Genomic DNA, 25,612 nt, shown 5'->3' with positions numbered 1-25,612 from the left:
GACGCGGGGCTCGAACCCAGGGACTGTGAGATCATGACCTGAGCCGAAGTTGGACACTTAACCGACTGAGCCACCCAGGCACAAATTTGGGAATGTTTAAGATAGGTGCATTTGTATTTATTCAGTGAAATATTAAAAATAAAAAAAATGTATGTTTAATAATGTAAGCTTCATAATCTATAACAATAGAAATAAATCTAATGTAATATTTAACACTAAATGTTAAAAGGAAAATACAAAATTGTTTATTCTAAATGATCATAGTATTGTGTGTTTTTGTTTTTGTTTGTTTTTTAACTAGGCTCCATGCCCAAAATGGAACTCAGGACCCTGAGATCAAGAGTCACATGCTTGGGGCACCTGGATGGCTCAGTGGGTTAAGCATTCGACTTTGGCTCAGGTCATGATCTTGTGGTTCCTGAGTTCCAGCCCCGCATCAGGCATCAGGCTAGTGCTGACAGCATGGAGCCTGCTTCGGATTTTTTGTCTCCCTCTCTCTCTGCCCCTCCCCACTTCGTGCTCTCTTTCTTTGTCTCTCAAAAATAAATAAAGATTAAAATTTTTTTTTAATATTAAAAAAGAGTCACATGCTCTACTGACTGTGTCAGCCAGGTGCTCCATGAACGATCATATTATTAAAAAAAAACAAAAACAAAAACTTGTATTTAGGAAATACACCAAAATGTTCACAGTGGTTATGTGTGGGTGCTGAGATATAAATGACTTATTTTGCATTTTCTCTCATTTTCTATAGTAAATATGAAAAAGATTTAATAAATTTGAAAGTCACAAGAAAGATTGTTTTCCAAAGAAAATGTAATGGGAAAAGTCTTAAAAGTAATGTTTGAGGAGTAATATTATCTTTAAATAATGAAAATATGAAAGGCTGCTTTCCTTTTATTTCAACTTTTGTTCATTTTTCCATTTTTCCCCTTAATCATATGCATTATTTTCATAAAATACATGACAAACCTTTATAAATTATGTTGCAAATATTTATGGCTTAAAGTGATAGCTTTCAGAAGAACATTAAGCTACTGGCCTCTTTTTTCCAGACTTTTGATAAATGAGAAAATATTTATTTAAAGTTCAGGATCAACAGGACAATATAGGATAGGAAAGGACAGTAGAAGACAAAATAGGATGCAACAGGACAGGGCGGGACAGGACAAGACAGAACAGGACAGGATGAGATAGGACAGAACAGGATGGGACAGAACCAGGCAGGAACAGGAAAGAGGGCAAGTTATAATGAGTGACATTACAGCTGGCAAGGGATGGGGGGTTCCAGTTAATCAACAGAATAACTACTGGGATCATGGGAGGCCGTGAGAACAGTTACTGATTCTTTACCACTACTACAACTTAAATGGGTCTCAACATTAAATATCACCAAATTGAAGGACAACTAACCTGTTCAAATTGTAACACACCGTAGGATCTTTCTATATACTCATTAATATGGTTTTTAGTGAGATTAAGATGAAGGTGGAGGTGATGTCAAACATGGAGTACTTCTAAAAATGGACACTCAGTTGTATTTACTGGTTTGCAGTGAGAAATCTAAAGGTTACTGGGTGACTATTTTAAGTATTATTTAATTTCTGTATTCCCATGGCTTTTTTTTTTCTGTGTTGCCCATAATATTAACCATTTAAACAAACAAACAAACAAAAAGTCATATAAACAGTTATGGTAAGGGGCTCCTGGGTGGCTCAGTCGGTTGAGTGACCGACTTCGGCTCAGGTTGTGATCTCACAGCTCGTGAGTTCGAGCCCCATGTCGGGCTCTGTGCTGATAGCTCAGAGCCTGGAGCCTGCTTCAGATTCTGTGTCTCCCTCTCTCTCTGCCCCTAACCCACTCGCATTCTGTCTCTGTCTCTCTCAAAAATAAATAAACATTAAAAAAAATTAAAATAAAAAACAGTTGTATTAAAATAACAGTTATGGGAAAAGAAACAATGATAACACATACAACATCAGACTTAGGAGTATAGGAAATGAATTAATCTAGGAGAGAACATGTAAAAGATAGGTGGATAGAATGGAATGAATTATAGAAAAGATAAACAGGGCACCTGGGTGGCTCAGTCAGTTAGGCATATAACTCTTGATTTTGGCTCAGGTCATGATCTCATGGTTCGTCAGTTCAAGCCCCTTATGGGACTCTTCACTGCGGAGGCTACTTGGGATTCTCTCTCTCCCTCTCTGACCCTCCCCTGCCCATGATCCCCCACCTCTCAAAATAAATAAACAGAAAGAAAAACATACTGCCACCTGCAAAATCTCTTTAAATAATTTAGAAGGTATACATTGTATGAAATGAGTTGAGTTAATGTCTCTTCAGTGCTGGAAATTTTTAGTCATTAGCAACCATTTATAAACATTTCAACATCAAAACATTTTTAACTTCAAAATGTAGCCTGAAAGAAATGATTCCAGCATTGTCTACTACAACTTCCCAGAAAGGGAAGTCATACTCCTTTTTCTAAGTTTATTTATTTATTTTTGAGAGAGAGAGAGAGAGAGAGAGAGAGAGAACCAGTGGGGGAGGAGCAAAGAGAGATGGGGACAGAGGATCTCAAGCAGGCTCCATACTGACAGCAGACAGCCTGATGGGGGCTCGAACCCACAAACTGTGACATCATGACCTGATCCAAAGGTGGTCACTTAACTGACTAAGCCACTCAGGAGCTCCGGGAAGTCATGCTTTTTGAAGGCCTCATACTCATTTCTTCCTCATCCTACTCAATCCTCTCCACAAAACACAAAACAAAACCCTACAAGAGGTATTAGGTTAAACTATGTTAAACTGCCATTTTTGTAAGACAGAACATTTTAATACTGGAATTTTTATGTAGTTCAACTTAATATTATAATTCTCAATTTAAAATTGAGGAAACATAAGCTTTTCTTATGTTTGAAACTATTTCAATATATTACTTAAAAACACATTTCTTAAAAGGCAAAGTCATGACAAACTTGGTCAGTTTGTCTACAAAATCCATGTTCTTTTCATTACATTATATTGTTTCCATTGATATTTTGGAATCTTCACAGGTATTACTATATTTGAAATTTAAACTAATAGTCCATGCTGAGGAAAAGGTGATCACAGACACTTGGTTTTAACAAGAATTAGAAGACATGTCGGGGCGCCTGGGTGGCGCAGTCGGTTAAGCGTCCGACTTCAGCCAGGTCACCATCTCGCAGTCCGTGAGTTCGAGCCCCGCGTCGGGCTCTGGGCTGATGGCTCAGAGCCTGGAGCCTGTTTCCGATTCTGTGTCTCCCTCTCTCTCTGCCCCTGCCCCGTTCATGCTCTGTCTCTCTCTGTCCCAAAAAATAAATAAATGTTGAAAAAAAAATTTAAAAAAAAAAGAATTAGAAGACATGTCATATAAGACTTCAACAAATTAAATTTCATATATCTAAAATCTGTGGGTTTAACAAGATATATTGTCTTCTTTAAGAACAACATGTTCAAGGGGCATCTGGGTGGCTCAGTTGGTTGAGCATCCAACTTCGACTCAGGTCATGATCTCATAGTTCATGAGTTCAAGCCCCACATTGAGCTCTGTGCTGACAGCTCAGAGCCTGGAGGCTGCTTTGGATTCTGTGTCTCCTTCTCTCTCTCCCCCTCCCCTGCTTATTTGCTCTCTCTCTCAAAAATAAACATTAAAAAAAAAAAGAAGAATGACATGTTCAAGCTTTAAAACAAGTACAAGACTAGTTTTCTTCAGGCAAAGCAAAATTAAATAAACTTATAGACCCATTGTAAGTATAAGCTCTTCTAAGATGTTCATTTGACTCATTCCTCCCCTCTTACATTTTATAAAATGTGCAAGATCAAAATGAATAATTCAGTGATGGGTTCTACACAGTCCAAACCAAGCCCCAGCCCTACAGAAAAATTCCATGGGAGGTAACAAATGGGATACAGACAATGCCCAACAGCAAAGGCTAGTTCTCAAGTGAAGAAGAACATTCATATTGAAGCTCTGCATTGTTGTGGCTTAATATGAGTCATTTCTTTTTCCAACTGGAATCCATTAATATAGACCACTGATGAAACTTTGTTAGTTTTGCCTTTTGATAGTCTGAGCTATAAGGGCGGGTGGAGCAGGAGGGAGAGAGAGAGAAAGAAAAAAGTATTCTTCACCTTTGTTTGCGTGACTCAAAGCACTTTACAAATGTGTTTTTCGGTCCATGCTTTTCAGACTAAGAGAATTAACAAAGCTTAAAGGCCCAAAGTAACTTCTCAAAAGCAACTTGGCCAAGGGAAATCAATGAGAGGTAAAAGTACTCTTATCACCCTGTTTCAACATATTCTCAAGAGGTGGTTCTTCTTTTCTTGTTCCACAATTCTCTTGGGGCACCCTCACCAGCCTGGAAACCAATGTCCTCATTCAAGGTAAGGTGACAGCCAGTTACTCAGGTAAGATGCTAATTAGAAGGCACAAGGCAGAGCATTTGGGGTGCGGGGGAGGAAGTTAGCAAAGAGAATCAAAAGTGTAGCGTGGAGAAAAAAGAAACTTGTTTGGATCACTACCATTTCATATCCTTCCTATGCACCTGAGCTTTTGAAGATCACATGAAATGAAATTACTTGCACTTTGAAATCAGCTATTTGATAATCCTATCATAGGAAAAAGGAATATAGTCAGAAAGGCATTCATCACAAACCATTTCTTAGATTTATCTTAGTGCTGAAGTGCCTACTTGTTGTTTTTTTTTTAATTTCAGGTTATAAAATACTTTCACTTTGTGTACATCACTCATCTCTTCTTGCCTTTAACTCCGATATCCTTGGTATGCGTCTGGAGACCTTTAACAATTTCCTAGTTCATGAAAACCATTAAAGCATGTAATTTAAAGCAAGTTCCCCATAGAACTTGTTTGATTCATTTATCCATAGATAGGCATCAATGTCAAATTCAAGTTTCCAATTTCTAAAATCGTAAACATTCTACTGCTCATGCAAACTCCATCTCCTCCTTAATCTACTTTTTCTCTAGTCCCACTCTGCCAAAACACTAAAGAAACTATTTCTCACAAGGTCTTTTACCACATTGCTCGATTACAGTCACATCACACAGTTCCATTAAATTGTGGATACTAGGGCGCCTGCGTGGCTCAGTCAGTTAAGCTTCCGACTCCTGATTTCAGCTCAGGTCATGGTCTTAGGGTTCATGAGATCAAGCCCCACAATGTGCTCTGGGCTGGCAGTGCAGAGCCCACTTGGGAGTCTCTCTCTCCCTTTCTTTCTGCTCCTTCCTCGCTTGCTCTTTCTCTCTCTCTCTCTCAAAAATAAATAAGTGAACGTTAAAAAAATAATAATAATATAAGTTCTGGAACCAGGATGTTTGGGTTGAAGTCCCACCTCTGTCACTCAGGAACAAGTTACAGAATTTCCCTAATTTAGTTTCTCGGCTGAAAAATTAAAAATATCTACTCCTTAGGGTGCCTGGGTGGCTCAGTCAGTTAAGTGTCTGACTCCCGATTTCAGCTCAAGTCATGATCTCATGGTTTGTTCATGAGTTTGAGCCTCATGCTGGATTCTGCAGTGGCAGTGTGGGACCTACTTGGGTTTCTCTCTCCCTCTCTCTCTTGCCCTCCCCTGCTCATGCTCTCTTGTTCTCTCTCTCAAAATAAATAAACATTAAAAAAAGTATATCCACAGGATGTATAGAAAGATTAAACAAATTAGTCCATACAAAGCTATTAGACTAAAACCTGCTATCAAGACAGTCCTCAATGAATGTAATCTGCTATTAATGTTACTAATATTATTAATAACAAAATGAAGAAAGATTTGAAAATCTCTGATTTTAATTCCACCTCCCAATTCTATACTGTTTTGGATGGTATTGATAAAAGAAAATTATCCAGAGGGCATTCAGATGTATATAATAAGGAAGTTAAACATTGCTAAAAGTCTGATGAATATTATGAAAACAGAAATAATTGAAATAAAAATAAGTCTCATAATACCTTAATAATTTGTCTGAGACAAATCTAAAACAACTATAATTCTGAAAATAATGTTATCTTGAGGGTGAATCAGTAATTTTCCTTGACTTCTTAAATTGCTAAACATCTAAATATCAGTTCACTTAAGATGGAAAGCTAGAGGTCTATACAGTGTGGTGTTTAATTTGTGCATATGTATTGTCAACTTAACGGACTGAATATTGGACCGAGAGGATTAATGGACCAGAAAAGTGACCAAGCCACTCATTCAGTGGGTGATGATGAGCAAATCACTTTAACTGCATTTTTCTGATTGAGAAAATGAGGAAGAAATCTAAGATACCAAAGCTTACTTCCAATTCTAAAATTCTACAATTCTCTATCTACCATAAACAGTTTAAGAATATGATTGCATCAATGAAATGTAAGTCATTTCACCTGTTTATAAAGAGGAAGTAAATCATTTTCAAATAATAGAGTGCTAGAAACAAACAAAAAAACACAAAGAAATATTCAGTTAAAAATATCTCCTGGATTGAAACCACAATACATACCTGGGCAAATCTAGGTAGTAACTATTATATTTTGTGCAATAAATGGAAAGAACTAATGATCAAGCCTTTTCTAGAAAATAATAGATGGTATATACTCCTTCTCAACAGAACTAAAGCCACCTGGGTCAGCTATGAAACCAATACCAACTTAAAATCCTGGGTCCATTTGTACAGAGACTCTAATCTTTGACCTTAACAAATTCACATGACATCAGATTTCTGTCTCAGAAAACTGTTAATTATGATAGAACTTCTAGGACTTTTGAGACAATAATGATTGACCAAAGAAAGATCATCACAAAGACTAGAAAAAAATCTCAGTGCTCACAGCTCTCTTCCAATTAACATACATATCTCAATCAAAGTTTAAAAAATGAGGGGCACCTGGCTCAGTAGGTTAAGCGTCCAACTCTTGATTTTGGCTCAGGTCATGACCTCACTGTTTGTGAGATCGAGCCCCACTTTGGGCTCTGTGCTGATAGCCTAGAGCTTGCTTGGGATTCTCTGCCTCCCTCTGTGTCTGCCCCTCCCCGGCTTGTGCTCTGCCCCTCTCTCTCTCTCTTTCAAAATAAATACATAAACATTTTTTTGGGGGGGGGGTTTAAAAAAAAGAGAGAAGATCTTCATGACCATGCAGCAGATCTAAAATAATAATTGTGAGGGGCACCTGGCTGGCTCCATCAGTAGAACCTACAACTCTTGATCTCAGGGTTGTAAATTCAAGCTCCATGCTGGGTGTAGAGATTACTTAAAAATAAAATACTTTAAAAAAATAAAATAATAACTGTGTGACAAAGCAACAAAATTAAATTTCTCATTATGGCACCATGAGAATAACTGGGATGAAATTAAAGTCATTAAACAAATGTTAGTTTAGGAGGAAAAAGGTATAAAATGAAGACACATTGAATCTGGTACCATAAAACACATTCTCTTTTCAAATTAACATGTTCTTATCATTTAAATTATATCTGTTAATTATTAAGTGTCAGAAATATAACTCAGAAACAGGTGAACTTGAGTATGAAGGCTTCTATGGATAATATTTTGAGTTGAACTGCTCCAACATTTCAAAAAATCTAGGAAACGAAAGTTCTGAGTTGGTCACAACACATTAGGACTTTCTAGTAAAGCACAAGCAATCACATTTTCCATTCCCTGAAAATAAATAAATCAAAAATAGATGTCATCTTAAAAAATCAAAGTACTCCTTTATTTAAAAGGTTGTTATGGGAAGTAGGAGGGGGTTATTGTTTGGTTGTGTGTTGAGTGTGTGCGTATGTATGTGTGTGTGTTGTTTTGCTTCCCTCAAAAGACTTTCGTTTCTTCATAGCTTAATTTTAAGATTCCAAAACTCACAGCATGTCATAATTAAACATCTTCTAGGAACTACACAGTCTGATTAGCACATTAACTCAGGCATAAACCAGCCGTGACCATGCTGCCTCCAGGTCTGGGTCAGACCAGCCTGGGAAAGAACAGTCATGATGAAAACTCCTTAAGATACATTAACCTCAATGTTATTTTATCTTCCATCAGTTTAGATCTTCTTTTTTCCATCAATTCTTATGCAATTGTTTTAATCTTTAATTCTGGTCTGAACAATCACCCAATCTTTTAAAAATAAAAAAATAAAAAAATGGGTACACTGGTTCTGAGAATTAAATGATTTTACCTTCATTCTCAAACGTTCCCACCACCAAAAAGTTCTGATATTTAGAGAGAAGTAAGAGATCTGTTTATAGTTACACACAAATAACTAGAGCCCACAACTTCCCATCCAATATCAACTCCTGTTTTGGAGACAGAGAGCAAGAAAACTACCCACATCCCGATGTCTTTTTATTGGGCTGGTTAGTGGCCAGCTGTTTGCTGTAAAACAAAATGATACATGCATATGACCATGAAAGTAGGAATATTTTCCCCCACAGTCTACACTCACACTGTCCAAGATGGAGCCACTCACTGCAGGGAGTTACTGAGCATTTGAAGTGTATGTAGGCCCACCTACCAAGAAACTGAGTTTTTAGGTTTATTAATTTTTTTTTTAATTTAAACTTAAAGCTGAGGGGAGCCTGGGTGGCTCAGTTCGTTAAACATCCAACTCTTGACTTTGGCTCAGGTCATGATCTCATGGTCCATGAGTTCCAGCCCCACATCAGCCTCACCTCTGGGCTGACAGCGTGGAGCCAGGTTGGGATTCTCTCTCTCTCTGTTCCTCCCCCACCCATGCTAGGCTCTCTTTCTTTCTCTCTCTCTCTCTCTCTCTCTCTCTCTCTTTCAAAATAAATAAATAAACTGTACAAATTAATTAATTAATTAAGAGCTGACACTCCTTTGTGTTATCAGAAAATGTTTAAATAAGTTTGGAACAACGTGGGTATGTGGATTCATTCACTTTTTGATTTGTAGAATTTTACAAAATCTAAACACAGGTCAAGTATTTCTGAGGAAAATTTGGTGACTGAATTTTCATGTGCACAAGTGTAAAATGCATACTATATTTCAAAGAGTAGGCAACAGCATATAGAATATCTCATGAATATTTTTAAAAATACTGACTACATGTTGAATACTTCAATCTATTACAATACTTTGGATATTATTATTATTTAAAATAAAATAAATTATTAAATTTAATGCCACTGCTTTTTACTTTTCTAGTGGGCTATAGAAAATTTTTAATTGCATATGACTCATACTACATTTCTATTGGGCAGCAATGATGATGAGTAACAGTAACCAGTGGCACAAGTATCAGAGATGAGCCAGTGAAGTGATTTAGAAAATCTGCGTAGCATGAGCAAAAAGCAAAAAAGGTCAGGCAGGACGGTATTCACATCCTAGCTCTGACACTGAACAAGTCGCCAGCTTCCTCAGCCTACATTTTCCTATGTGTAAAATGGGAAGAATAGTTTCCTCGCATAAAAAAAAAAAAACATTTGTAAAGTGCCTGCTATATCATAGCAATAAAGAAACAGTTGAATAGCTGTTTTTCAGTAGAAAGCAGAGATCTCAACCTACTAAGAATTAACTACTTCTCAATATCTATGCCTTCTTGCAAATGGGCTATATTCTGTGGACCCTTCCTTCCCCTAATACTAGTGCAACTTTATTATTACCTTACTTTTAAAGATGAGTAATAGCAACCTTTATACTCAATGTTATTATCAAAATATTCAACAACTGGAGGTACTTTTTCCATTTGTGTCTTCTAGTGGAAGCAAATTCATTTCCAGGAATACCATCATGATTTTTATGAACCTAGGATTCACCTTAAAGACACTTAATAATATCAGAATACTTATTATGTTCTTTTCAGGCTTTCTAAAATTCATCACAGTGGGACCTTGTTCTTATGAGTGTTTAGTAGGCCCAAAGACACTCTATCTGTGACCTTAAGTTAATAATAATGAAGCATAGTTATTAAACATGTAAAATATGGGAGCCAGAAATATTTATTTAAAAATTAATTATATCTTATTGTTATACTCTATTTTCTTTGCGATTTGAAAAATGCCTGCAAATTCTTATACTATGAAGTAATACCATAATAATCAAAAGATTAGGAAAGATAAGCTTACGACAAATAAAATTAAATCCTCCTTCATAAAGCAAATAGCTAAATTATAGAGTTCCTTTTTCACTAAAAAGTAGAGTAATATAGACTGAAAATATTCCAAAATGATTTAGATAAATTAATGCCTAGAAAACTCAATAGGTGATTACTGAAAAGTGAGAAGTTTGGGAGTCATCTTTCACATTTCAGCAGGATGCCTGGAAGAAAAACCATCCTTCCCCATGGTGACTTTTCATACAATGTTGACTCCTGACGGGATGGCTTAAGGGTCAGCTCACTGCGATACAATCATTCTTATGTTTCCATAAAACCTAATTTACAGGGCACCTGAGTAGCTCAGTCGGTTAAGCGTCCTACTTTGGCTCAGGTCATGACCTCTTGGTTCTAGGGTTCAAGGGTTCAAGCCCAGCATTGGGTTCTGTGCTGACAGCTCAGAGCCCGGAGCCTGCTTCAGATTCTGTGTCTCCCTCTCTCTCTGCCCCTGCCCTGCTCATGCTCTGTCTCTCTCTCAAAAATAAGTAAACATTTTAAAAAATATTTTAAAAAATTAAAAAATAAAAATTAAAAAAAAAACTAATTTACAATGACCTCTCTCTTCTTTAATCTGTTTCTTGTATTTTTCACTCATAGTTTTCCATTTAGTCCTTTTATCATTTTTTCTTTATTCATCTGATGAATATTTACTGAGCCTTTCCTGTGTGCCAGCTGGTCTGCAGGCCTCACCATTGTACCTCACTAGCCTGTCATATTATTCAAACAAAAGCACTAATGTAAGATGGAAGTAGAGAGAGGCAAAACACACATAGCGTTGTTTTTGTTTTTTTTTTTTTTATTAGTTGGGTTAGATGTGTGTGTATGTGTGTATTCTTCATCATATCTGACTTGTCAACAAAAATAAATTTGAGGTTATCACACCGCATCCAAGTTCAGAAAAATTAACTCGGTTTCCAACATAATTTGTAAGTAAGTTATTATTTTAGCTTATACAAATGTCATAGAGTGAGATCCAATACTCAGTTGTGGCTTCCAACTTGTCTATTCTTAGATTTTATTTTAATACAAATATCTCCTGGTGAAAATGTACCACTTTTGATAGCAAAATTTACCATCATAACTCTTTAGAGTTTTCTCCAAGTTATTCATATAGTTACATAATAGGCCAGCTATCTCCTACTGAAAAATCTCGTGTTCACTAATTCACACCTAAGGGGGACTTTCTAGGGGAAAAAAAAAAAAATTAAAAAGATAAGTCAGCAGACCTTCATATGTCTATTAGAGAAAATTTTTCTTAAGTTGTTTCTTCAATTATAAGTATTTACTTGTTTGATTTTCCATTAGACTATAAGCAACTTGAGGCCAGGGGCAAGCTCTTGCTCTGTATGTACCCATTTGAAAGGTGCAGGTTTCACAACAGTTTGCTGGTTAAATGGAAGGTTGGTTGGATGAAAAATGAAAGAAAATTTCAGATTTAAGAGTTACCAGTGAGTTTAATCTTTGAGACTATTATTCTTAACCCATTAGTTAAAATCAGAGATGAGCAATGATTATAACATGTCGGTTAGGTTCATCAATTATAACATGTTATCGTCCTGGTTGGGGATGCTGATAATGGGGGAGGCTATGCATGTGTGGGGGTAAGGGAGCATATGGGAAATCTCTGTACCTTACTCTCAGTTTTACTGTGAACCTTAAACAGCTCTAAAAAAAAAAACAAAAACAAAAACAAAAAAAACTCTTAAAAAAATAGGTGTTAAACTTAAAAATATCCATTGTGTGATCAATAGATAATGAAAAATAGTATTCTGTTATATAAAAACACCCGCTAACTAATTCAGCCGCAATTTATTGCAGTCTTAGCACGTACCAAGCACACTACTCTCAGAGCTGTGGCTTAAAGCTAAATAAGATCTGTAAATGTAAAGCAGGTTTTGGAAAGCTGCTTCCACCAAATTCATGTGAGCTGATAGCAATTTTAAATAATCATTAAACTATGGAAAAGAAAACCATGGATCTATTACTCACAATGGGTTCTCTTGCCCAATGAAAAGGAAAGACAAAATCTACCTTTTCAGACATCCCAAAACTTTTCAATACATTTTATACTTTTTGCTTGTTGCTTAGAAAATGCTATCTCCTAATACAAAGTAAGAAGTCCTCAGTGCCTCTGTCTTTTGTTAAGGAGTCAAGGAGAAAGGGAGTGGAAATAATGAGATCAGAAATGTCATGGAATAGAGAAAAGAATATCAACATGAGATAAATCAGAGTGAAGTTCTGCACAAAATCATTCTCATATTAGACCAGAACCCTGCAACCACAATCAACCAGAAACCTAGGGTAAGATGTTGAGAAATGCCCAGAAATGAATAACTGCACTGGACACAGACTTTGTGAGAACTGGCAGTAAAAGGAAACAGTGCAGAAATCCTCCGGATAAGCTTATGGGCAGGCTGAAGGCTTGACTGGTAAAAACTACAAGCCCGTCATTGGCTGGTCCTGATGGTGAAGCAGATCCTTCAAGGCACTTGGCAGCTGGCAAGATGTAGCAACTTCTCTCAGGTACTACTAGCCTGGTATTGCAGGTTCATTCCTTCGACTTCAGCAGATAGTTATCTTTTGGTTCTTAAAAGAGTTGATCATTTTAACATAGACGAGTGTAAATAATACATCAGGAAAACCTGACCGCTTTAGAGAATGACAAACCTTTCTGAAGTGAAGAACCAAAGTTTCTTTAATAGATGGAAAAATTGACCAAGCCTTGTAGCAATGTCTTCCCGCCTTAAACACATTCTACCAGGTCACCCAAGTCCCACTTACCCCTAACATCTGGTGGAGGTAGTGATACTCTGGCCCTTGGTTATACAGCAGGAAGGTTTTCCAGAAAAGCAAAACATTCAGGGAGAGCCAGACAAACTAGATCACACAAAGAAAGAGAGAAAACAAAAATTAAAAATAAACGTTACCTGATAAGTGGAAACCTCACGTGCATTCGTTGGACACAATACTTTCAGTGGAAGCTGGATTAGTAGTTGCAGAAAGCATTCTTAATTAACCAGCAAGCCTAAGACCACTCAGAGGAAAACAAATCTGACCTCACTCAGTCCCTGCACCTGAGATTAAGCATTCTGGGTTGCAAGCAGGTCTCCTAAACCATCTGCAAATATCCCCTGCAGCACAAAACGAGACTAAGAAATTAGTGACATCACTCAGTCCCGAGCATGGCATGTTGTTAAAATGCAACACCAAACAGAACAATCCGGGAAAAGAGCAAAGGGGGAAAGAAGTTTAAAGGGTTAAGAAAAACTTGTGTTCACTAAAAGTGATCTCTCTTCCTCCACATCTGCTCTCCCAACAGTGAGCAGGAGAGTTCCCATGCACTTGGAGTAGGGGTGAGGGGAGGGTGTCGTTATTATCTCCAGGTATTAACAGCGGAAAGTTTTGTTAGTTCAGAATGTTGGAATTAGAGGCAAAACTTCCAACTTCCCACCCGCGCACGCTCAGAGAATGAATCAAAGTTGCTGCACGACAGACAAAACGCAGGGAGAGAGCCTTGCCCGCCATCCTACCAGGCAGAGGTGTTTAACCCCTTCGTTGGCCAGCCAGCTCCTCCAGGACACAGCCATGCCGCCGGCCCCGCCGCTCTGCGCTCTCCGGCCGCCGGCCCGCGAAGGAGCGGCGGCGGCCGGGACAGCGGTTACAGTTGTGCGGCCTGCGGGGGGGGGAGCCGGGTGGGGACGGAGGGTCAAAGACTGAGTGGAAGCGGAGGCCGGCGCCGAGCCAGCCCGGGCGGGGTCTGCGCCCCGGAGCCGGGTCTTCCGGGCGCCGCGGCTGCGGCCCGCGCGGGGTCTGCGCTGCGCGCTCGGCGGCCCCGGCCCCGCGCTCGGAGCGCGCGCTCCCCGGCCCCGCCGCCCGGCTGCGCGAGTCTGCACCGCCGCGCCGGTCCCTTTGTCTGCGGGCGAGCCTGTTGTTGTGGCTGCCGCCGTTCAGGATGTCCCGGCTGGGGACTGGGAGGCGCCCCCCGCAGGCTCGCGGAGACCGACCACGATGTGGGGAGTGATACCCGTACCCTGGGCACCCCGCCGACCCTTCGTACGCTCGCACGCACCTAGCTCTTAGGCACGGGTCGTTTTCCCCAAAAAAGTTCCACTCAAAGACGCTCGGGAACGAAATTTGAGCCGGAAATAGCCTTTTGTGTACTAACATCCCCCTTCTCCCGCCCAACCTCAGGAACGCATCCCAACCCCAACGAAGGCCCTCCTCCACAACCTTCACCTAAAGCTTCCCTCTGCCTACCTCTTCGCAGTCCCTCACCCCTACCCCAACCCACATTCTTGCGAAGCTTTTAAGAAAATTTTGAATAAAAAAGAGCCCGGCGGCTTAATGGTTAAAGATGACGTCATTCTCAGGGGCTTTAGGGAAGCTCCGATTCACTCTGTTTAGAAATGTGCGTCTTATTACCTAGTATCAGAGTCTGTTTAGTAATAGGAATCCTCTCAAAGTTGTGCCAGAGGCCTGGTGAAGGGTGCGGAGAGTATGACATTGACACAGGCTACCTACCTTTCGCACACCGCAAATTATCAATATTAGGAAAGAAAAAAAAATCATTCACATAGAAGAATGTCGGATACACAGTAAGTGTTCAACAAAAGTTTATGAAATCAGGACTTTCCAAACTTTAACAACTAACAAGTGGTAGACAAGGTAAACCACTAGTAGCCTAATTTCATGTCTTTTAAGCTTTTTTTAAAACAAAATTCATTTTAAAACACATGCCTTAATATGTAATTGAAACTGAAATTTCTTCTCTTACTACAGCAATGTACTTCCCTCACTAATTTCATGAACTGATTAAAGACTGCAACCCTCAGTTCAGAATTTGAATTAATCCCTATCAAGTGTGGGTTACATTTCTTGCAGAGAACTTTCTAATAGCCTGTCATTTTCCATTGGTAAAGGACTTTCCTGTTTCATGCAATATCAAATCCTGAAAACTGCTTTAAATCTTTCCGGGGATAAGAAGCATGTTATTTATAATTTCATATTGAATTTGTTATTTATTACTTATTGAATTTATTAGTGAATAAACCCATGTTTATAAACTCATATTGACCATGTAATATCTAAAGGACCCAAAAAATACCACACAAAGAACCCAAGGAGAGTCACCACTGGGAAAGTCAAATTCTGGGACACACTGGTACTCCTCAAATTACACCCTAAGTAACCATCCCAGAGCCATAAGTTCAATGGATGGGAGGTATAGAAGGTCCAGAAAACCGTTTTGGTTCTTGCCATGAGTGAAGAAGAATGAAGCAATTGAAGAATAGTAAAATAAAAGGCAATTTTTCTTGACTTAATTGATCTAGTTCTTTTTTCCCCCATTTTATTGAGAAATTGACACACATCACTGTAGAAGTTTAAGGCATACAATAAGATGGTTTGATTTACATATTGTGAAATGATTATAATAATAGGATCAGCTAACATCCATCATGTCGTATAAAAATATATGAATAAAATAAAATGAAAATAAAGAAAAAGGAAAAGGGGGGGGAATTTTTCTTGTGATGAGAACTCCTAGGATTTACTCTCTTAACTCCTATATATCCTATAACAGTGTTAGCTATGGTCATCATGTTGTATGTTATGTCTCTAATATTTATTTATCTCATCACTGGAAGTTTGTACTTTTGACCACCTTCCTCTAATCCCCTTTCCTCTGACCCTCTGCTTCTGGTAACCACAAGTCTGGTCTAGTTTTCTGAGTTGTTGTTGTTGTTGTTGTTGTTGTTTTTCTCTAATTCCCCTTATAAGTGAGATCATATGGGGCGTCTGGGTGGCTCAATCGGTTGAGTGTCCGACTTCGGCTCAGGTCATGATCTCGTGGTTTGTGAATTTGAGCCCCGTGTCAGGCTCTAAGCTAACAGCTCAGAGCCTGGAGCCTGCTTCAGATTCTGTGCATGTCTCTCTCTCTGGTGCTCCCCCACTTGTGCTCTGTCCCTCTCTCTCTTTTTCAGAAAATAAATAAACATTAAAAATTTTTTAAAAAAGATAAGTGAGATCATATAGTATTTGTCTTTCTCTGCCTTATTTCATGTAGCATAGTGTCCTCAAGGTCCATCCATGTTGTCACAAATGGCAGGGTTTCCTTTTTTTTTAATATCTGAATAATATTCCATTGTATATAGATGTACAACTATATTGTTGTACATATTATGTTAACTGAAAGAATAAGAACATTAAAATAAAGACAACTTCTTTGTCCATTCATCCATCCATTCACACTTAGGTCATTTCCATGTGTTGGCTACTGTAAATAATGTTGCCATGACACCAGGGTGCAGATACCTTTTCTAGTTAGTGTTTTCATTTTCTCTGGATATATTTCCAAAGGTGGCATTGCTGGATCGTATAGCAGTCCTGTCTTTAATTTTTTGGAAGATCCTCTGTACTCTTTCCATAGTTGCTATACCAATTTATCATCCACCAACAGCGCACAAGGGTTCCCTTTACTCCACATCTATGCCTTGTCTTTTTGATGATGGCCATTCTAATAAGTAGGGGATGATACGTCATTGTGATTTTAATTTGCATTTCCCCAAAAACTAGTGATGTTGAGCATCTTTGCATATACCTGTGATCTTTCATATATCTTCTTTGGAGAAAGGTCTTTTCAGGACCTTTGCCTATTTTTTAATTGTTTAGGTTTTCTGTTTGTTTTGTTTTTGCTTTTGGTTTTGTTATTGAGTTGTATAGGTTCTTTATATATATTGGATATTAACCACTTATCAGATATATGTTTTGCAAACATTTGTTCTGATTCCATAGGTTGTCTTTTCACCTTGTTGATGGTCAAAGACCATTTTTTTTTTTTTTTTTTTTTTTTTTTTTTTTTTACAGATCAGCTACTTCTAGGGGGGAGAAAACAAACAAAAATAATGGACCCAGCTCTTGCTATGTACCTACTACTTGTCAGCCACTGTCCTTGGTACTTCATATTCAAAATCTCACTTAATTCACTTCATAGTTCTCCAAGTGGATGTCAGTGCCCCTACTTTAAAGATAAAGAAGCTGAAACTTAAAGAGATTACCCTTGCCTGAGAGGGTGGGAGAAATAGGCAGATGTTAGTTAAAGAGTATAAACTTCCATTTATATAATGAATAAGTTCTGGAGGTGTAATATATAGCACAATGATTATAGGTAACAATATTGTAATATATACTTGAAAGTGTCTAAGAGAGTAGATCTTAAATGTTCTCACCACAAAAAAGATATGAGAGGGGTGCCTGGGTGGTTCAGTCCGTTAAGTGTCCAGGTCTTGATTTCAGGTCAGATCATGATCTCACAATAGTGAGATTGAGCCTTGTGTTCAGCTCTGTGTTGAGTGTGGAGCCTGCTGAAGATTCTCTCTCTCCTTTTGCCTTCCTCTTTCTCTTTCTCAAAAAAGAAAGGAAGAAAGAAAGAAAGAAAGGGAAAAAGAGAGAGAGAGAAAGAACCACATGAGGTGATGGAGGTGTTAGCTAAGCTACAATGATAATCATTTCACAATCCATAAGTATCAAATCAACATATTTAATACCAAATCAACAAAATGAACACTTTAAGCTTATATAATGTTCTACGTCAATTATATCTCAATAAATCTGGAAAAATATTATGTTAACTGAAAGAATAAGAACATTAAAATAAAGATAGAAAAATCAAAATCAGAATAGCAAAACAGGATTTGCTTCCAGTTCTAACAACCCATAACCAGACCCGTTTGTGAAATCCTTCTGTAAAACAACAGAATGCCATACAAGTGTTGATTATTACATTGATCACTATTATCTCGTGTGAGCTCTGCAGAAGGGGCCCAGGTTCTGACTGGGTGTGTCGCCTTACAGGGAAACAATACTGCAAGCTACCCTCAGGGGACAGAGCTATTACTCTGTCATGCAGGAACTCTCATTAATGCAATTCTTTTCAATATCATTTCCCCTAGGCCAGATTGTTTAGTGAAGTAGTTACTGTCTTTACCAAGATAGGAAAGCCTGTCCTTGAAAGTAATGAGGAATTCTGTTGCTATATCAGCATTCCAAAAATCATAGTAAAAGAAAGAAAGAGGAAAGAAAGAAAGAAAGAAAGAAAGAAAGAAAGAAAGAAAGAAAGAAAGAAAGAAAGAAAGAAAGAAAGAAAGAGGGAGGGAGGGAGGGAGGGAGGGAGGGAGGGAGGAAGGAAGGAAGGAAGGAAGGAAGGAAGGAAGGAAGGAAGGAAGGAAGGAAAAACAAATCACTTTTTGCCAGGAAAAGACTTCACAGGAAAAAAATCAAATGACAAATACCTTTATTTTTGGCTTAAATAATAGTAAAATAGTAGTGGCCATCCTATGCTGATTATAATCTCTGTTTGGCAGTTAGAGATGTTTTTGATCTATTATTTATTACTTAATAAATACTGGCTAAGGTAGACAGTGTCCTTCAGAGTATGAAATCCATGGGGAAAAATATTGATCAGAGTTTACCCCTCTGGCCTGCTTTCTTTGTTCACTCCTTTATGTGTCAGCTCAGAAGCATGTCTTTGCCAGGAAACTTTTCCTAGCCACCGCCCCCAAATCCTGTGTGCTCGTATACTCCGTGCCCATAATCACTACTGCATTTTCCACATATTCATTTAATCTAGGGGTGCCTGGGTGGCTCAGTCAGTTAAGTGTCCGACTTTGGCTCAGGTCATGATCTTGCTGTTCCCAGGTTTGAGCCCCTGCATCAGGGTCTGTGCTGACAGCTCAGAGCCTGGAGTCTATTTCAGTTTCTCGTCTCCCTTGCTCAGTGCCCTCCCCCTGCTCATTCACTGGCTTCCTCTCTCTCTCTCAAAAATAAATAAACATTAAAAAAACAAAAACAAAAAACATAGCAGGACCTTACAGAGTGAATAGTAGTTAAGTATATTCTCCTTCTTTCTGTGCCTGTCTCAAACTCGTGTCTCCAGTGTCACTTTCTGGTAATGGAAGAAAAGTCTCTGCTCTGCTTGGTAGTTAATTACCAGTAAGGACAAACAATAGATCCAGAGCCCCTTAATATAAGTGTCACCTAAACCACAAACCATAAGATATGCAATTGAGACAAGCTGTCACTTGAATTTGTTTCTTGGGGCTGCAGTAACAAATTATCAAAGTTCAGTGGCTTAGGGGTGCCTGAGTGGCTCAGTCTGTTAATCTCCCAAGTCTTGGTTTTGGCTCAGGTCATGATCTCACAGTTCATGAGTTTGATCCCCCTATTGGGCTCTGCACTGACAGTGTAGAGCCTGCTTGGGATTCTCTCTCTCTCCCTTTCTCTGCCCCTACCCTGCTGGTGCTGTTTCTGTATCTCTCAAAATAAATAAATAAGCTTTATTTAAAAAAAAAAAATTCAATGGTTTAAAACAACAGGAATGTATTCTCCCACAAGTCTGGGAGCCAGAAGTCTGAAATCAGACTATTAGTTCAAAATCAAGATGTTGACAGGGCCACACTCCTTCCTGAGAGTCTAAGGGAGAATGTGTTCCTTGCCTCTTCCCCAGTCTGGTGGCAGCTGGCATACCTTGCCTTCTGGCTGTACCACTCCACTCTCCACCTCCACGGGCACTGGCCTTCTGTGTATGTGTCAAATCACTTCTGCCTCTCTCTTCTAGGGATGCCTGATTATATTCAGGGATTTAGGGTCTGGCCCCCCTCTGAAGTAATCTCCCCATTTCAAGATCCTTAACTTAATCACAGCTGTAAAACCATTTTTCCCCTTTTCCTTCTAAAGTACCATTTACAGGTTTACAGGTTTCTGGGATTAGAATCTGATATATTTTGGTGGTCATTTTTCACCCTGCTATAACACCAAAATTAACATGTGTTAATTTTATTTCCCTAGTAGATATGTCAGGCTTGTAGTAGGAAATTCACCTTAAGAAATGAAAGTTGAGGGGTGCCTAGGTGGCGGTAGGTTAAGAACCCAATTTCAGCTCAGGTCATGATATCATGGTTCGTGCGTTCTAGCCCTGCATTGGGCTTGTGCTGACAGCTCAGAGGCTGGAGCCTGCTTTGGATTCTGTCTCCTTCTCTCTCTGCCCCTCCCCTGCTCGTGCTCTGTGTCTCTAAATAAACATGAAAAAAAAAAAAACGTTTTAAGAAAGAAGTAAAATTTGAGACTCCTACTAGTTAGCAAGAAATCAAGAAGTCAGGAACCATGCCCCTTCCTGACCTGATTGGATTTACTATTTTTGTTAACCCATATCTGATTATCAGGAGTGATAAGCATTAAACTCAAGATGAAAAGAGCCTGTGTGTTTTTCTTATGAACAGAAAAGAGGAAAATAGGAAATCTGTCCTAGGATGCCAGCGTTACTGACAGAGTGGACAGAGAATCCCAGAGGTGGGAGTAACTGACATTAAAGAGAAAGCAAACTACTTTGTAAGCCTTATTTTCCAACAAAGTATCTTTGAGGGAGTAAGAACCTCTTTAGCTTCAGTATTTCTCAAAGAACTGACCTAGCTGTGTGAGTGCACAGTAGACATTCCAAAATAACTGAGATGATGGTTTACACTTGTTTTTGTATAGAAATGACAATGAGTCACTGTCTGGAACTTGTCCCCAGACTTGTGAATTTCTCACTGGTTTCCTGAGGGGCTCTTTCTTGCCAAGGGTCTCAGGGACATAGTTTCATTGAATACAACTGAATAATAATAAATTTTTGTTTGGAATTGCCCTATATAGAACAGTTTTCTAAACTTCCAGATTTCATAGACCGACAAAATTTCCAACAGAAAAAAAAAAAAAAAAATGAAACCAACACAGACCATCCAAATTTTGCTGCAAAGGATAACTTCTAAAATGAAAAATAAACAAGAACATCATGCACTTCCTGGGGTGCCTGGGTGGCTCAGTCGGTTGAGCAACTGACTTGGGCTCAGGTCATGACCTCACAGTTTGTGAGTTCGAGCCCCATGCCAGGCTCTGTGCTGACAGCTCAGAGCCTGGAGCCTGCTTCTGATTCTGTGTCTCCCTCTCTCTCTCTGTCCCTCCCCCACTCATGCACTATCTCTCTCTGTCTCCAAAATAAATAAACATTAAATTTTTTTTAAAAAAAAAGAATATCATGCACTTCCATATTTATTAAAGAAAATTCATTTCTACCAAAAATAAATAAAAATTGTAAGAAATTTTGAATACCTTTAGCTTCCACAGAAACTCATTATATTCTCTCTCTCTCTATCTCTCTCTCTCTCCCTCCCTTTCTCTCTCTCTCCTTCTCCTCCTCTCTCCTCAGATTATTTTTCATTACTCGAGCCTATAATCTTTTCTATAAGATGGGTACAGACATTCTTATCTTCACCCTCATTTTATACATGAGGGAACTGAGGCACATGAACAGTAACTAGCTTGCCCAAGGTCACTCTTTTGTTTCTGGACCCAGTTCCAATGTGTGGAGAGTGAGAAGGAGGGGAGTTTCCTCATACCAACAAGCAATTCTCCACACACCAGCTGCCTGTCCTGCAATTCAACGCAATTCTGACACTATGTATGTAGAGATAGCATCAGATTACACAGGTTAAGGACACAGTCTTAAAAGACTGTCCCTACTCTGTACCCTACTTCAGACGGCAGTCTCATGTCCAGGTTGTTACCTGTACTTCTGACCAGAGGTTCCCACCACCCCCTTCCCAGGTTCAATTATTTAGCTAGAGCAGCTCACAGAACTCAGAGAAACATTTTACTAACTGGATCACTGGTTTGTCATAAAATGATATAACTCAGGAACAGCCAGATGGAAGAGATCCATAAGGAAAGGAATGTGGAAGAGTGTAGAGCCTCCATGCTCTCTCCAGGGGTGCCACTTTCCTAGCACCCCATGTTTACCAAGCCAGAAACTCTACACTTTGTCCTTTTGAGTTTTTTGAAGGCCTCGTTACATACACCTGACTGATTAACCCAATCACCATGATTGGCCATTGGTGATCCACTCAACTTCCACTCCCTCTCCCCTACCTTTCAGGGTTGGGGTAGGGGGATGGAAGGAGGTTGGGACTGAAAATTCCCACCTTCTAATCACATGGTTGGCTCCTTAGGCAACCAGCCCTCATCCTTAGGTACTTTCCAAAATTCACCTCCTTAATATAACAAAAGATACTTTTATATCTTTTATCCCTCTCTTTGGAAATTCCAAAGGTTTTAGAAGCTCTGTGCCAGAAATGGGAACAAAGACCAAATATACATTTCATATCATAAATCACAATATCACAATCACCAAGACATTAAGGAGTAGATTCCAGAAGCTGATACCCTGTTCCTTCCTGGACACTATGGACTAGGGTTTCCATGAGTTCTGAGCTAATATTTCAGACTCCAAGTGGAGCTATGATTGGCAAGTCACCCAGTCATCTGAGGTGTACAGGGATTTACCAGTGGGCTTTTATACTCCCCAGATGGTGCACATTCTCAAAAGACTGTCTCATCTATTGTTTATGATATTATTTGTCCTTTTATTGCATGGCATTCCCTAAACATAGCCATTAACAGAATAATTCCTGGATGTTTGTGTTATTTTATTGTTTTTAAAGTTTTAAATAGAAGTGTCCCAGGGTGCCAAAAGATATTCTTAACACCTGCTTCCATATTTCTGCTCACATCCTCAAATAGCTTTGAACTATTAAGGAAGTAAGATTGGACTTCTTTCCCAGAATCGCATCACTTTCTGAACATATCATAAAAAATCTGAAGTCATAGCTGTTAGAATCTATGTTAAATGATATGCATGTTAGAGTCACAAAAACATCTGAATGAGAAAAAGTTTTAGAGAACATCATAACTTTCACTTATAGAGAGGAAGCCGAAGCCCTTCTCTCTGCTCTTAAAATTCACCAACATCCCTCAATACCACTGAGCCTTTGCACAACCTGAATGCTTGCATTTATATATTCATTCATGAGCTTACTTGATTCACGTCCATCTCTGTTATAAAATGTGAACTCCCCAAAGGTAATGTTTTTATTCATTCTCATTTCCCAGGGCCTAGAACATGACTAAGTGCCCAGTGATTATTTTGGGTTAAAGAGATGAATGCCAGGAGAATAGATTTCCCAGCTTCTCTTACCATAATATTTACACACTGACTTTTCCTTTTCTACACGGACATGGTATTCTGAACTTCTTTAATTATTTAGCATCCCCAAATATATTATCCTGTTTTCCCCCATCTTCATCCATGTGTGCATGTTATTTTTGCTTCCTGGCACACCCTACCTAGTGGTACTCAGTTAGTCTCCAAACTCACAACAAGTATGCTTCCCTCTTAGGGCCCACGTGGATTCTTCCCAGCTGGATCAGAAACACAGGCTCACCCTGTGTGCAGCCCTCTCTCCAAGCAGTTATCAAGGTGCATTTACTGACGCACTTCCTAGGTTGTTGTTTTTTCAACTAGATGTGAGCACTTTGAGAACAGAAAAATCTTCTTCATTATTTAAAACCTGGCACATACTAGTTGCTCACAAAATATTGCATGAATGAGTGAACGAATGAAAGCCTAGCACACAATAACAGTTAAGGTTATTTTCAAAATAAGAAATCAGCACTCACCAATCTTATTCTAATTTCCCAGAATGTGCCAAAGGTTTAACATTAGAATTGATGGGAAATAAGTTCAAGAACATAAAAGAAAAGAAACTCACTTTTCCTTGTCTATCTCTTCCTCCATTTTCATGGAATTTAACCTTCAGGTAAAACTTTTTTTTTTCCACTCTCCAAAAAGTTGAGATTGGGGATTTTGAAGTATTGTTTTTATTCTCATGCTCTCATATTGACTCACTTAGACCAACAGAACAACTTAAATGTATGGGTAGTCTAACTGATCTTGAAAAAATATACTGTATGGGATCAAAGGTTTAAAAGAAACTGGAATGATCTTACAACTTAGAGTTCCAGCTTCATATTCTACAATTGAAACTTTTGGAGAAAAGCTTTGCATTCTTGCTTCCTCTTCCCCTTTTCTTCAAAGTTTCCTCAATTCTTTAGTTGGAGCCCCTTTTGAATCAGATCCCTACCAAAGGAAGCACTGTGCCTCCTCTAATCTTTCAAATTCTTTAGTTCAAACTTAGATAGGCTCAGACATTACACTGTGATGCAATTATTTGCTACCCATATTTGTTTCCGTATCAGTGGGATTTCATTGGAGCAGCAGAGTTTGAAAATCATCCCCTATTATATACCTCTTCTTCATTTTAGTAATAAACCACCCAGAGGTTCAGCTGAATCATAGCTGTCCAGCTGGCTGTTACATGCCCTAGCCTCTCTGACAGTCAGGAGTAGGCACTGACTATGTTTCTACAAATGCCATGTGAGCAGAAGGGATGTGTACATCCCTACTACAAAGGAAATTGCTTGCATTCCACTTTCTTTTTTGCCTGTCACGCAGCCTGGAAATATGCTTCAAACATGAAGGTAAGGACAATGAATGGTAATGAAGAAATAAGATACTAAGAACCTAGATAACTTTGCAGGTGAGCTATAACTTCCCCTCTATAGAGCTCACTTCTTGATTGTTGTAAGGGAAAGAAATAAAAATTCTGCTTTATATCAGGGGCTATATTTTAGGTTATATCTGTTGAGCTTGTACTCTATTATTATAGAAACTGGCTCCTGGAAATGAAATACCATCATCATAAAAATCAAAATATGTGACATTCATTTAGCAAGTTGTGTTGCAGGTAGAGAGAACCATAGTCAGGCTAGAAAGGTGTTTGCTGCTTGAAAATATATGCTAACTTGGAAACAGACCACATTGCTACCAAGCCTGTAGCTTTGGAGAATCAGGTAAAAAAAACAACTTTGAGAACTGGCTGCTACTTGGAATTTTTAGCCAAGTGCTAGAAGAGGCATGAGGTAAAGTTAGACAAAAATGACCCATTCGCATATAGAGATGGAAAGGAATATAGCTCTGCGAATGTGGAGCCTATCTGTCTGTGAATGCAATTTAATGGATTAAAATGCCATTGACTTGAAGCCCTAGAAGGTTGGGAAAGTCAAGTGCTTCCATTCCCCAAAGAGCATGATATAACATTGTGGTCAGAGCCAGCTGAGGGGCAAAGATCAGTTAAAGATTACCGGCTTCCCAGCCAGCTTCCCAAGACTTCAATTTCAGATGGCAGTAAGGTAGCCAATAGTAAGTTAAGGGGAAGAGAGATGAGCAGTGTAGAGAAGAGAATAAATTAAAGATGAGTGACTATAGACTCTGTGGAAATTTATCCAAAAGAGGTCTTTGAATGTGGCTATTGCACGTGGAACTGACTAGAAGCAAAAAGACCAGAATACTACTAAGGTATTGAGGAAATTTGTTACCCAAGAAATCACAAGTCTAGTGTGCAAGAGCCTATGATTATTAAATCTCTAACCCAATGCGTAGTTTCCTGAAGCTCCACTCTTTCTTGCCTCCACTGATATGGATGGTGGACAGGAGAAACCTCCCAAACACTCATAACAAAAGCCTAAGAGAACAATGAACAAGGGAGATA

At 38.8% G+C, this 25,612-nt stretch overlaps 1 protein-coding gene across 6 annotated transcripts in view; it reads right to left on the bottom strand.

Annotated features, from left to right (window-relative positions):
* The window catches only part of NOX4 (NADPH oxidase 4), a 170,649-nt gene extending 156,318 nt beyond the window's left edge, over positions 1 to 14,331 (bottom strand). For 2 of the 6 annotated variants that reach the window (XM_045038630.1, XM_045038631.1), the window contains exons 1-2: positions 14,206 to 14,331; positions 12,918 to 13,013 (exon numbers count right to left, since the gene is read on the bottom strand). In XM_045038630.1, the coding sequence (XP_044894565.1) occupies positions 12,918 to 12,926 (9 nt within the window). In that variant the 5' untranslated portion in view covers positions 12,927 to 13,013; positions 14,206 to 14,331. Of the gene's footprint in view, positions 1 to 12,917; positions 13,014 to 13,063; positions 13,645 to 13,666; positions 14,181 to 14,205 lie in introns of those variants that run through there. The other 4 variants (XM_045038628.1, XM_011286538.4, XM_045038633.1 and 1 more) reach the window with 4 other exon arrangements.
* Positions 14,332 to 25,612: the final 11,281 nt, after the last annotated feature.

The sequence above is a fragment of the Felis catus genome, chromosome D1 (assembly GCF_018350175.1).
Source record: "Felis catus isolate Fca126 chromosome D1, F.catus_Fca126_mat1.0, whole genome shotgun sequence".
Taxonomy (NCBI): domain Eukaryota; kingdom Metazoa; phylum Chordata; class Mammalia; order Carnivora; family Felidae; genus Felis; species Felis catus.
The sequence above is the reverse complement of the archived record's forward strand: the minus strand, read 5'-3'. Positions and strand labels throughout refer to the sequence as shown.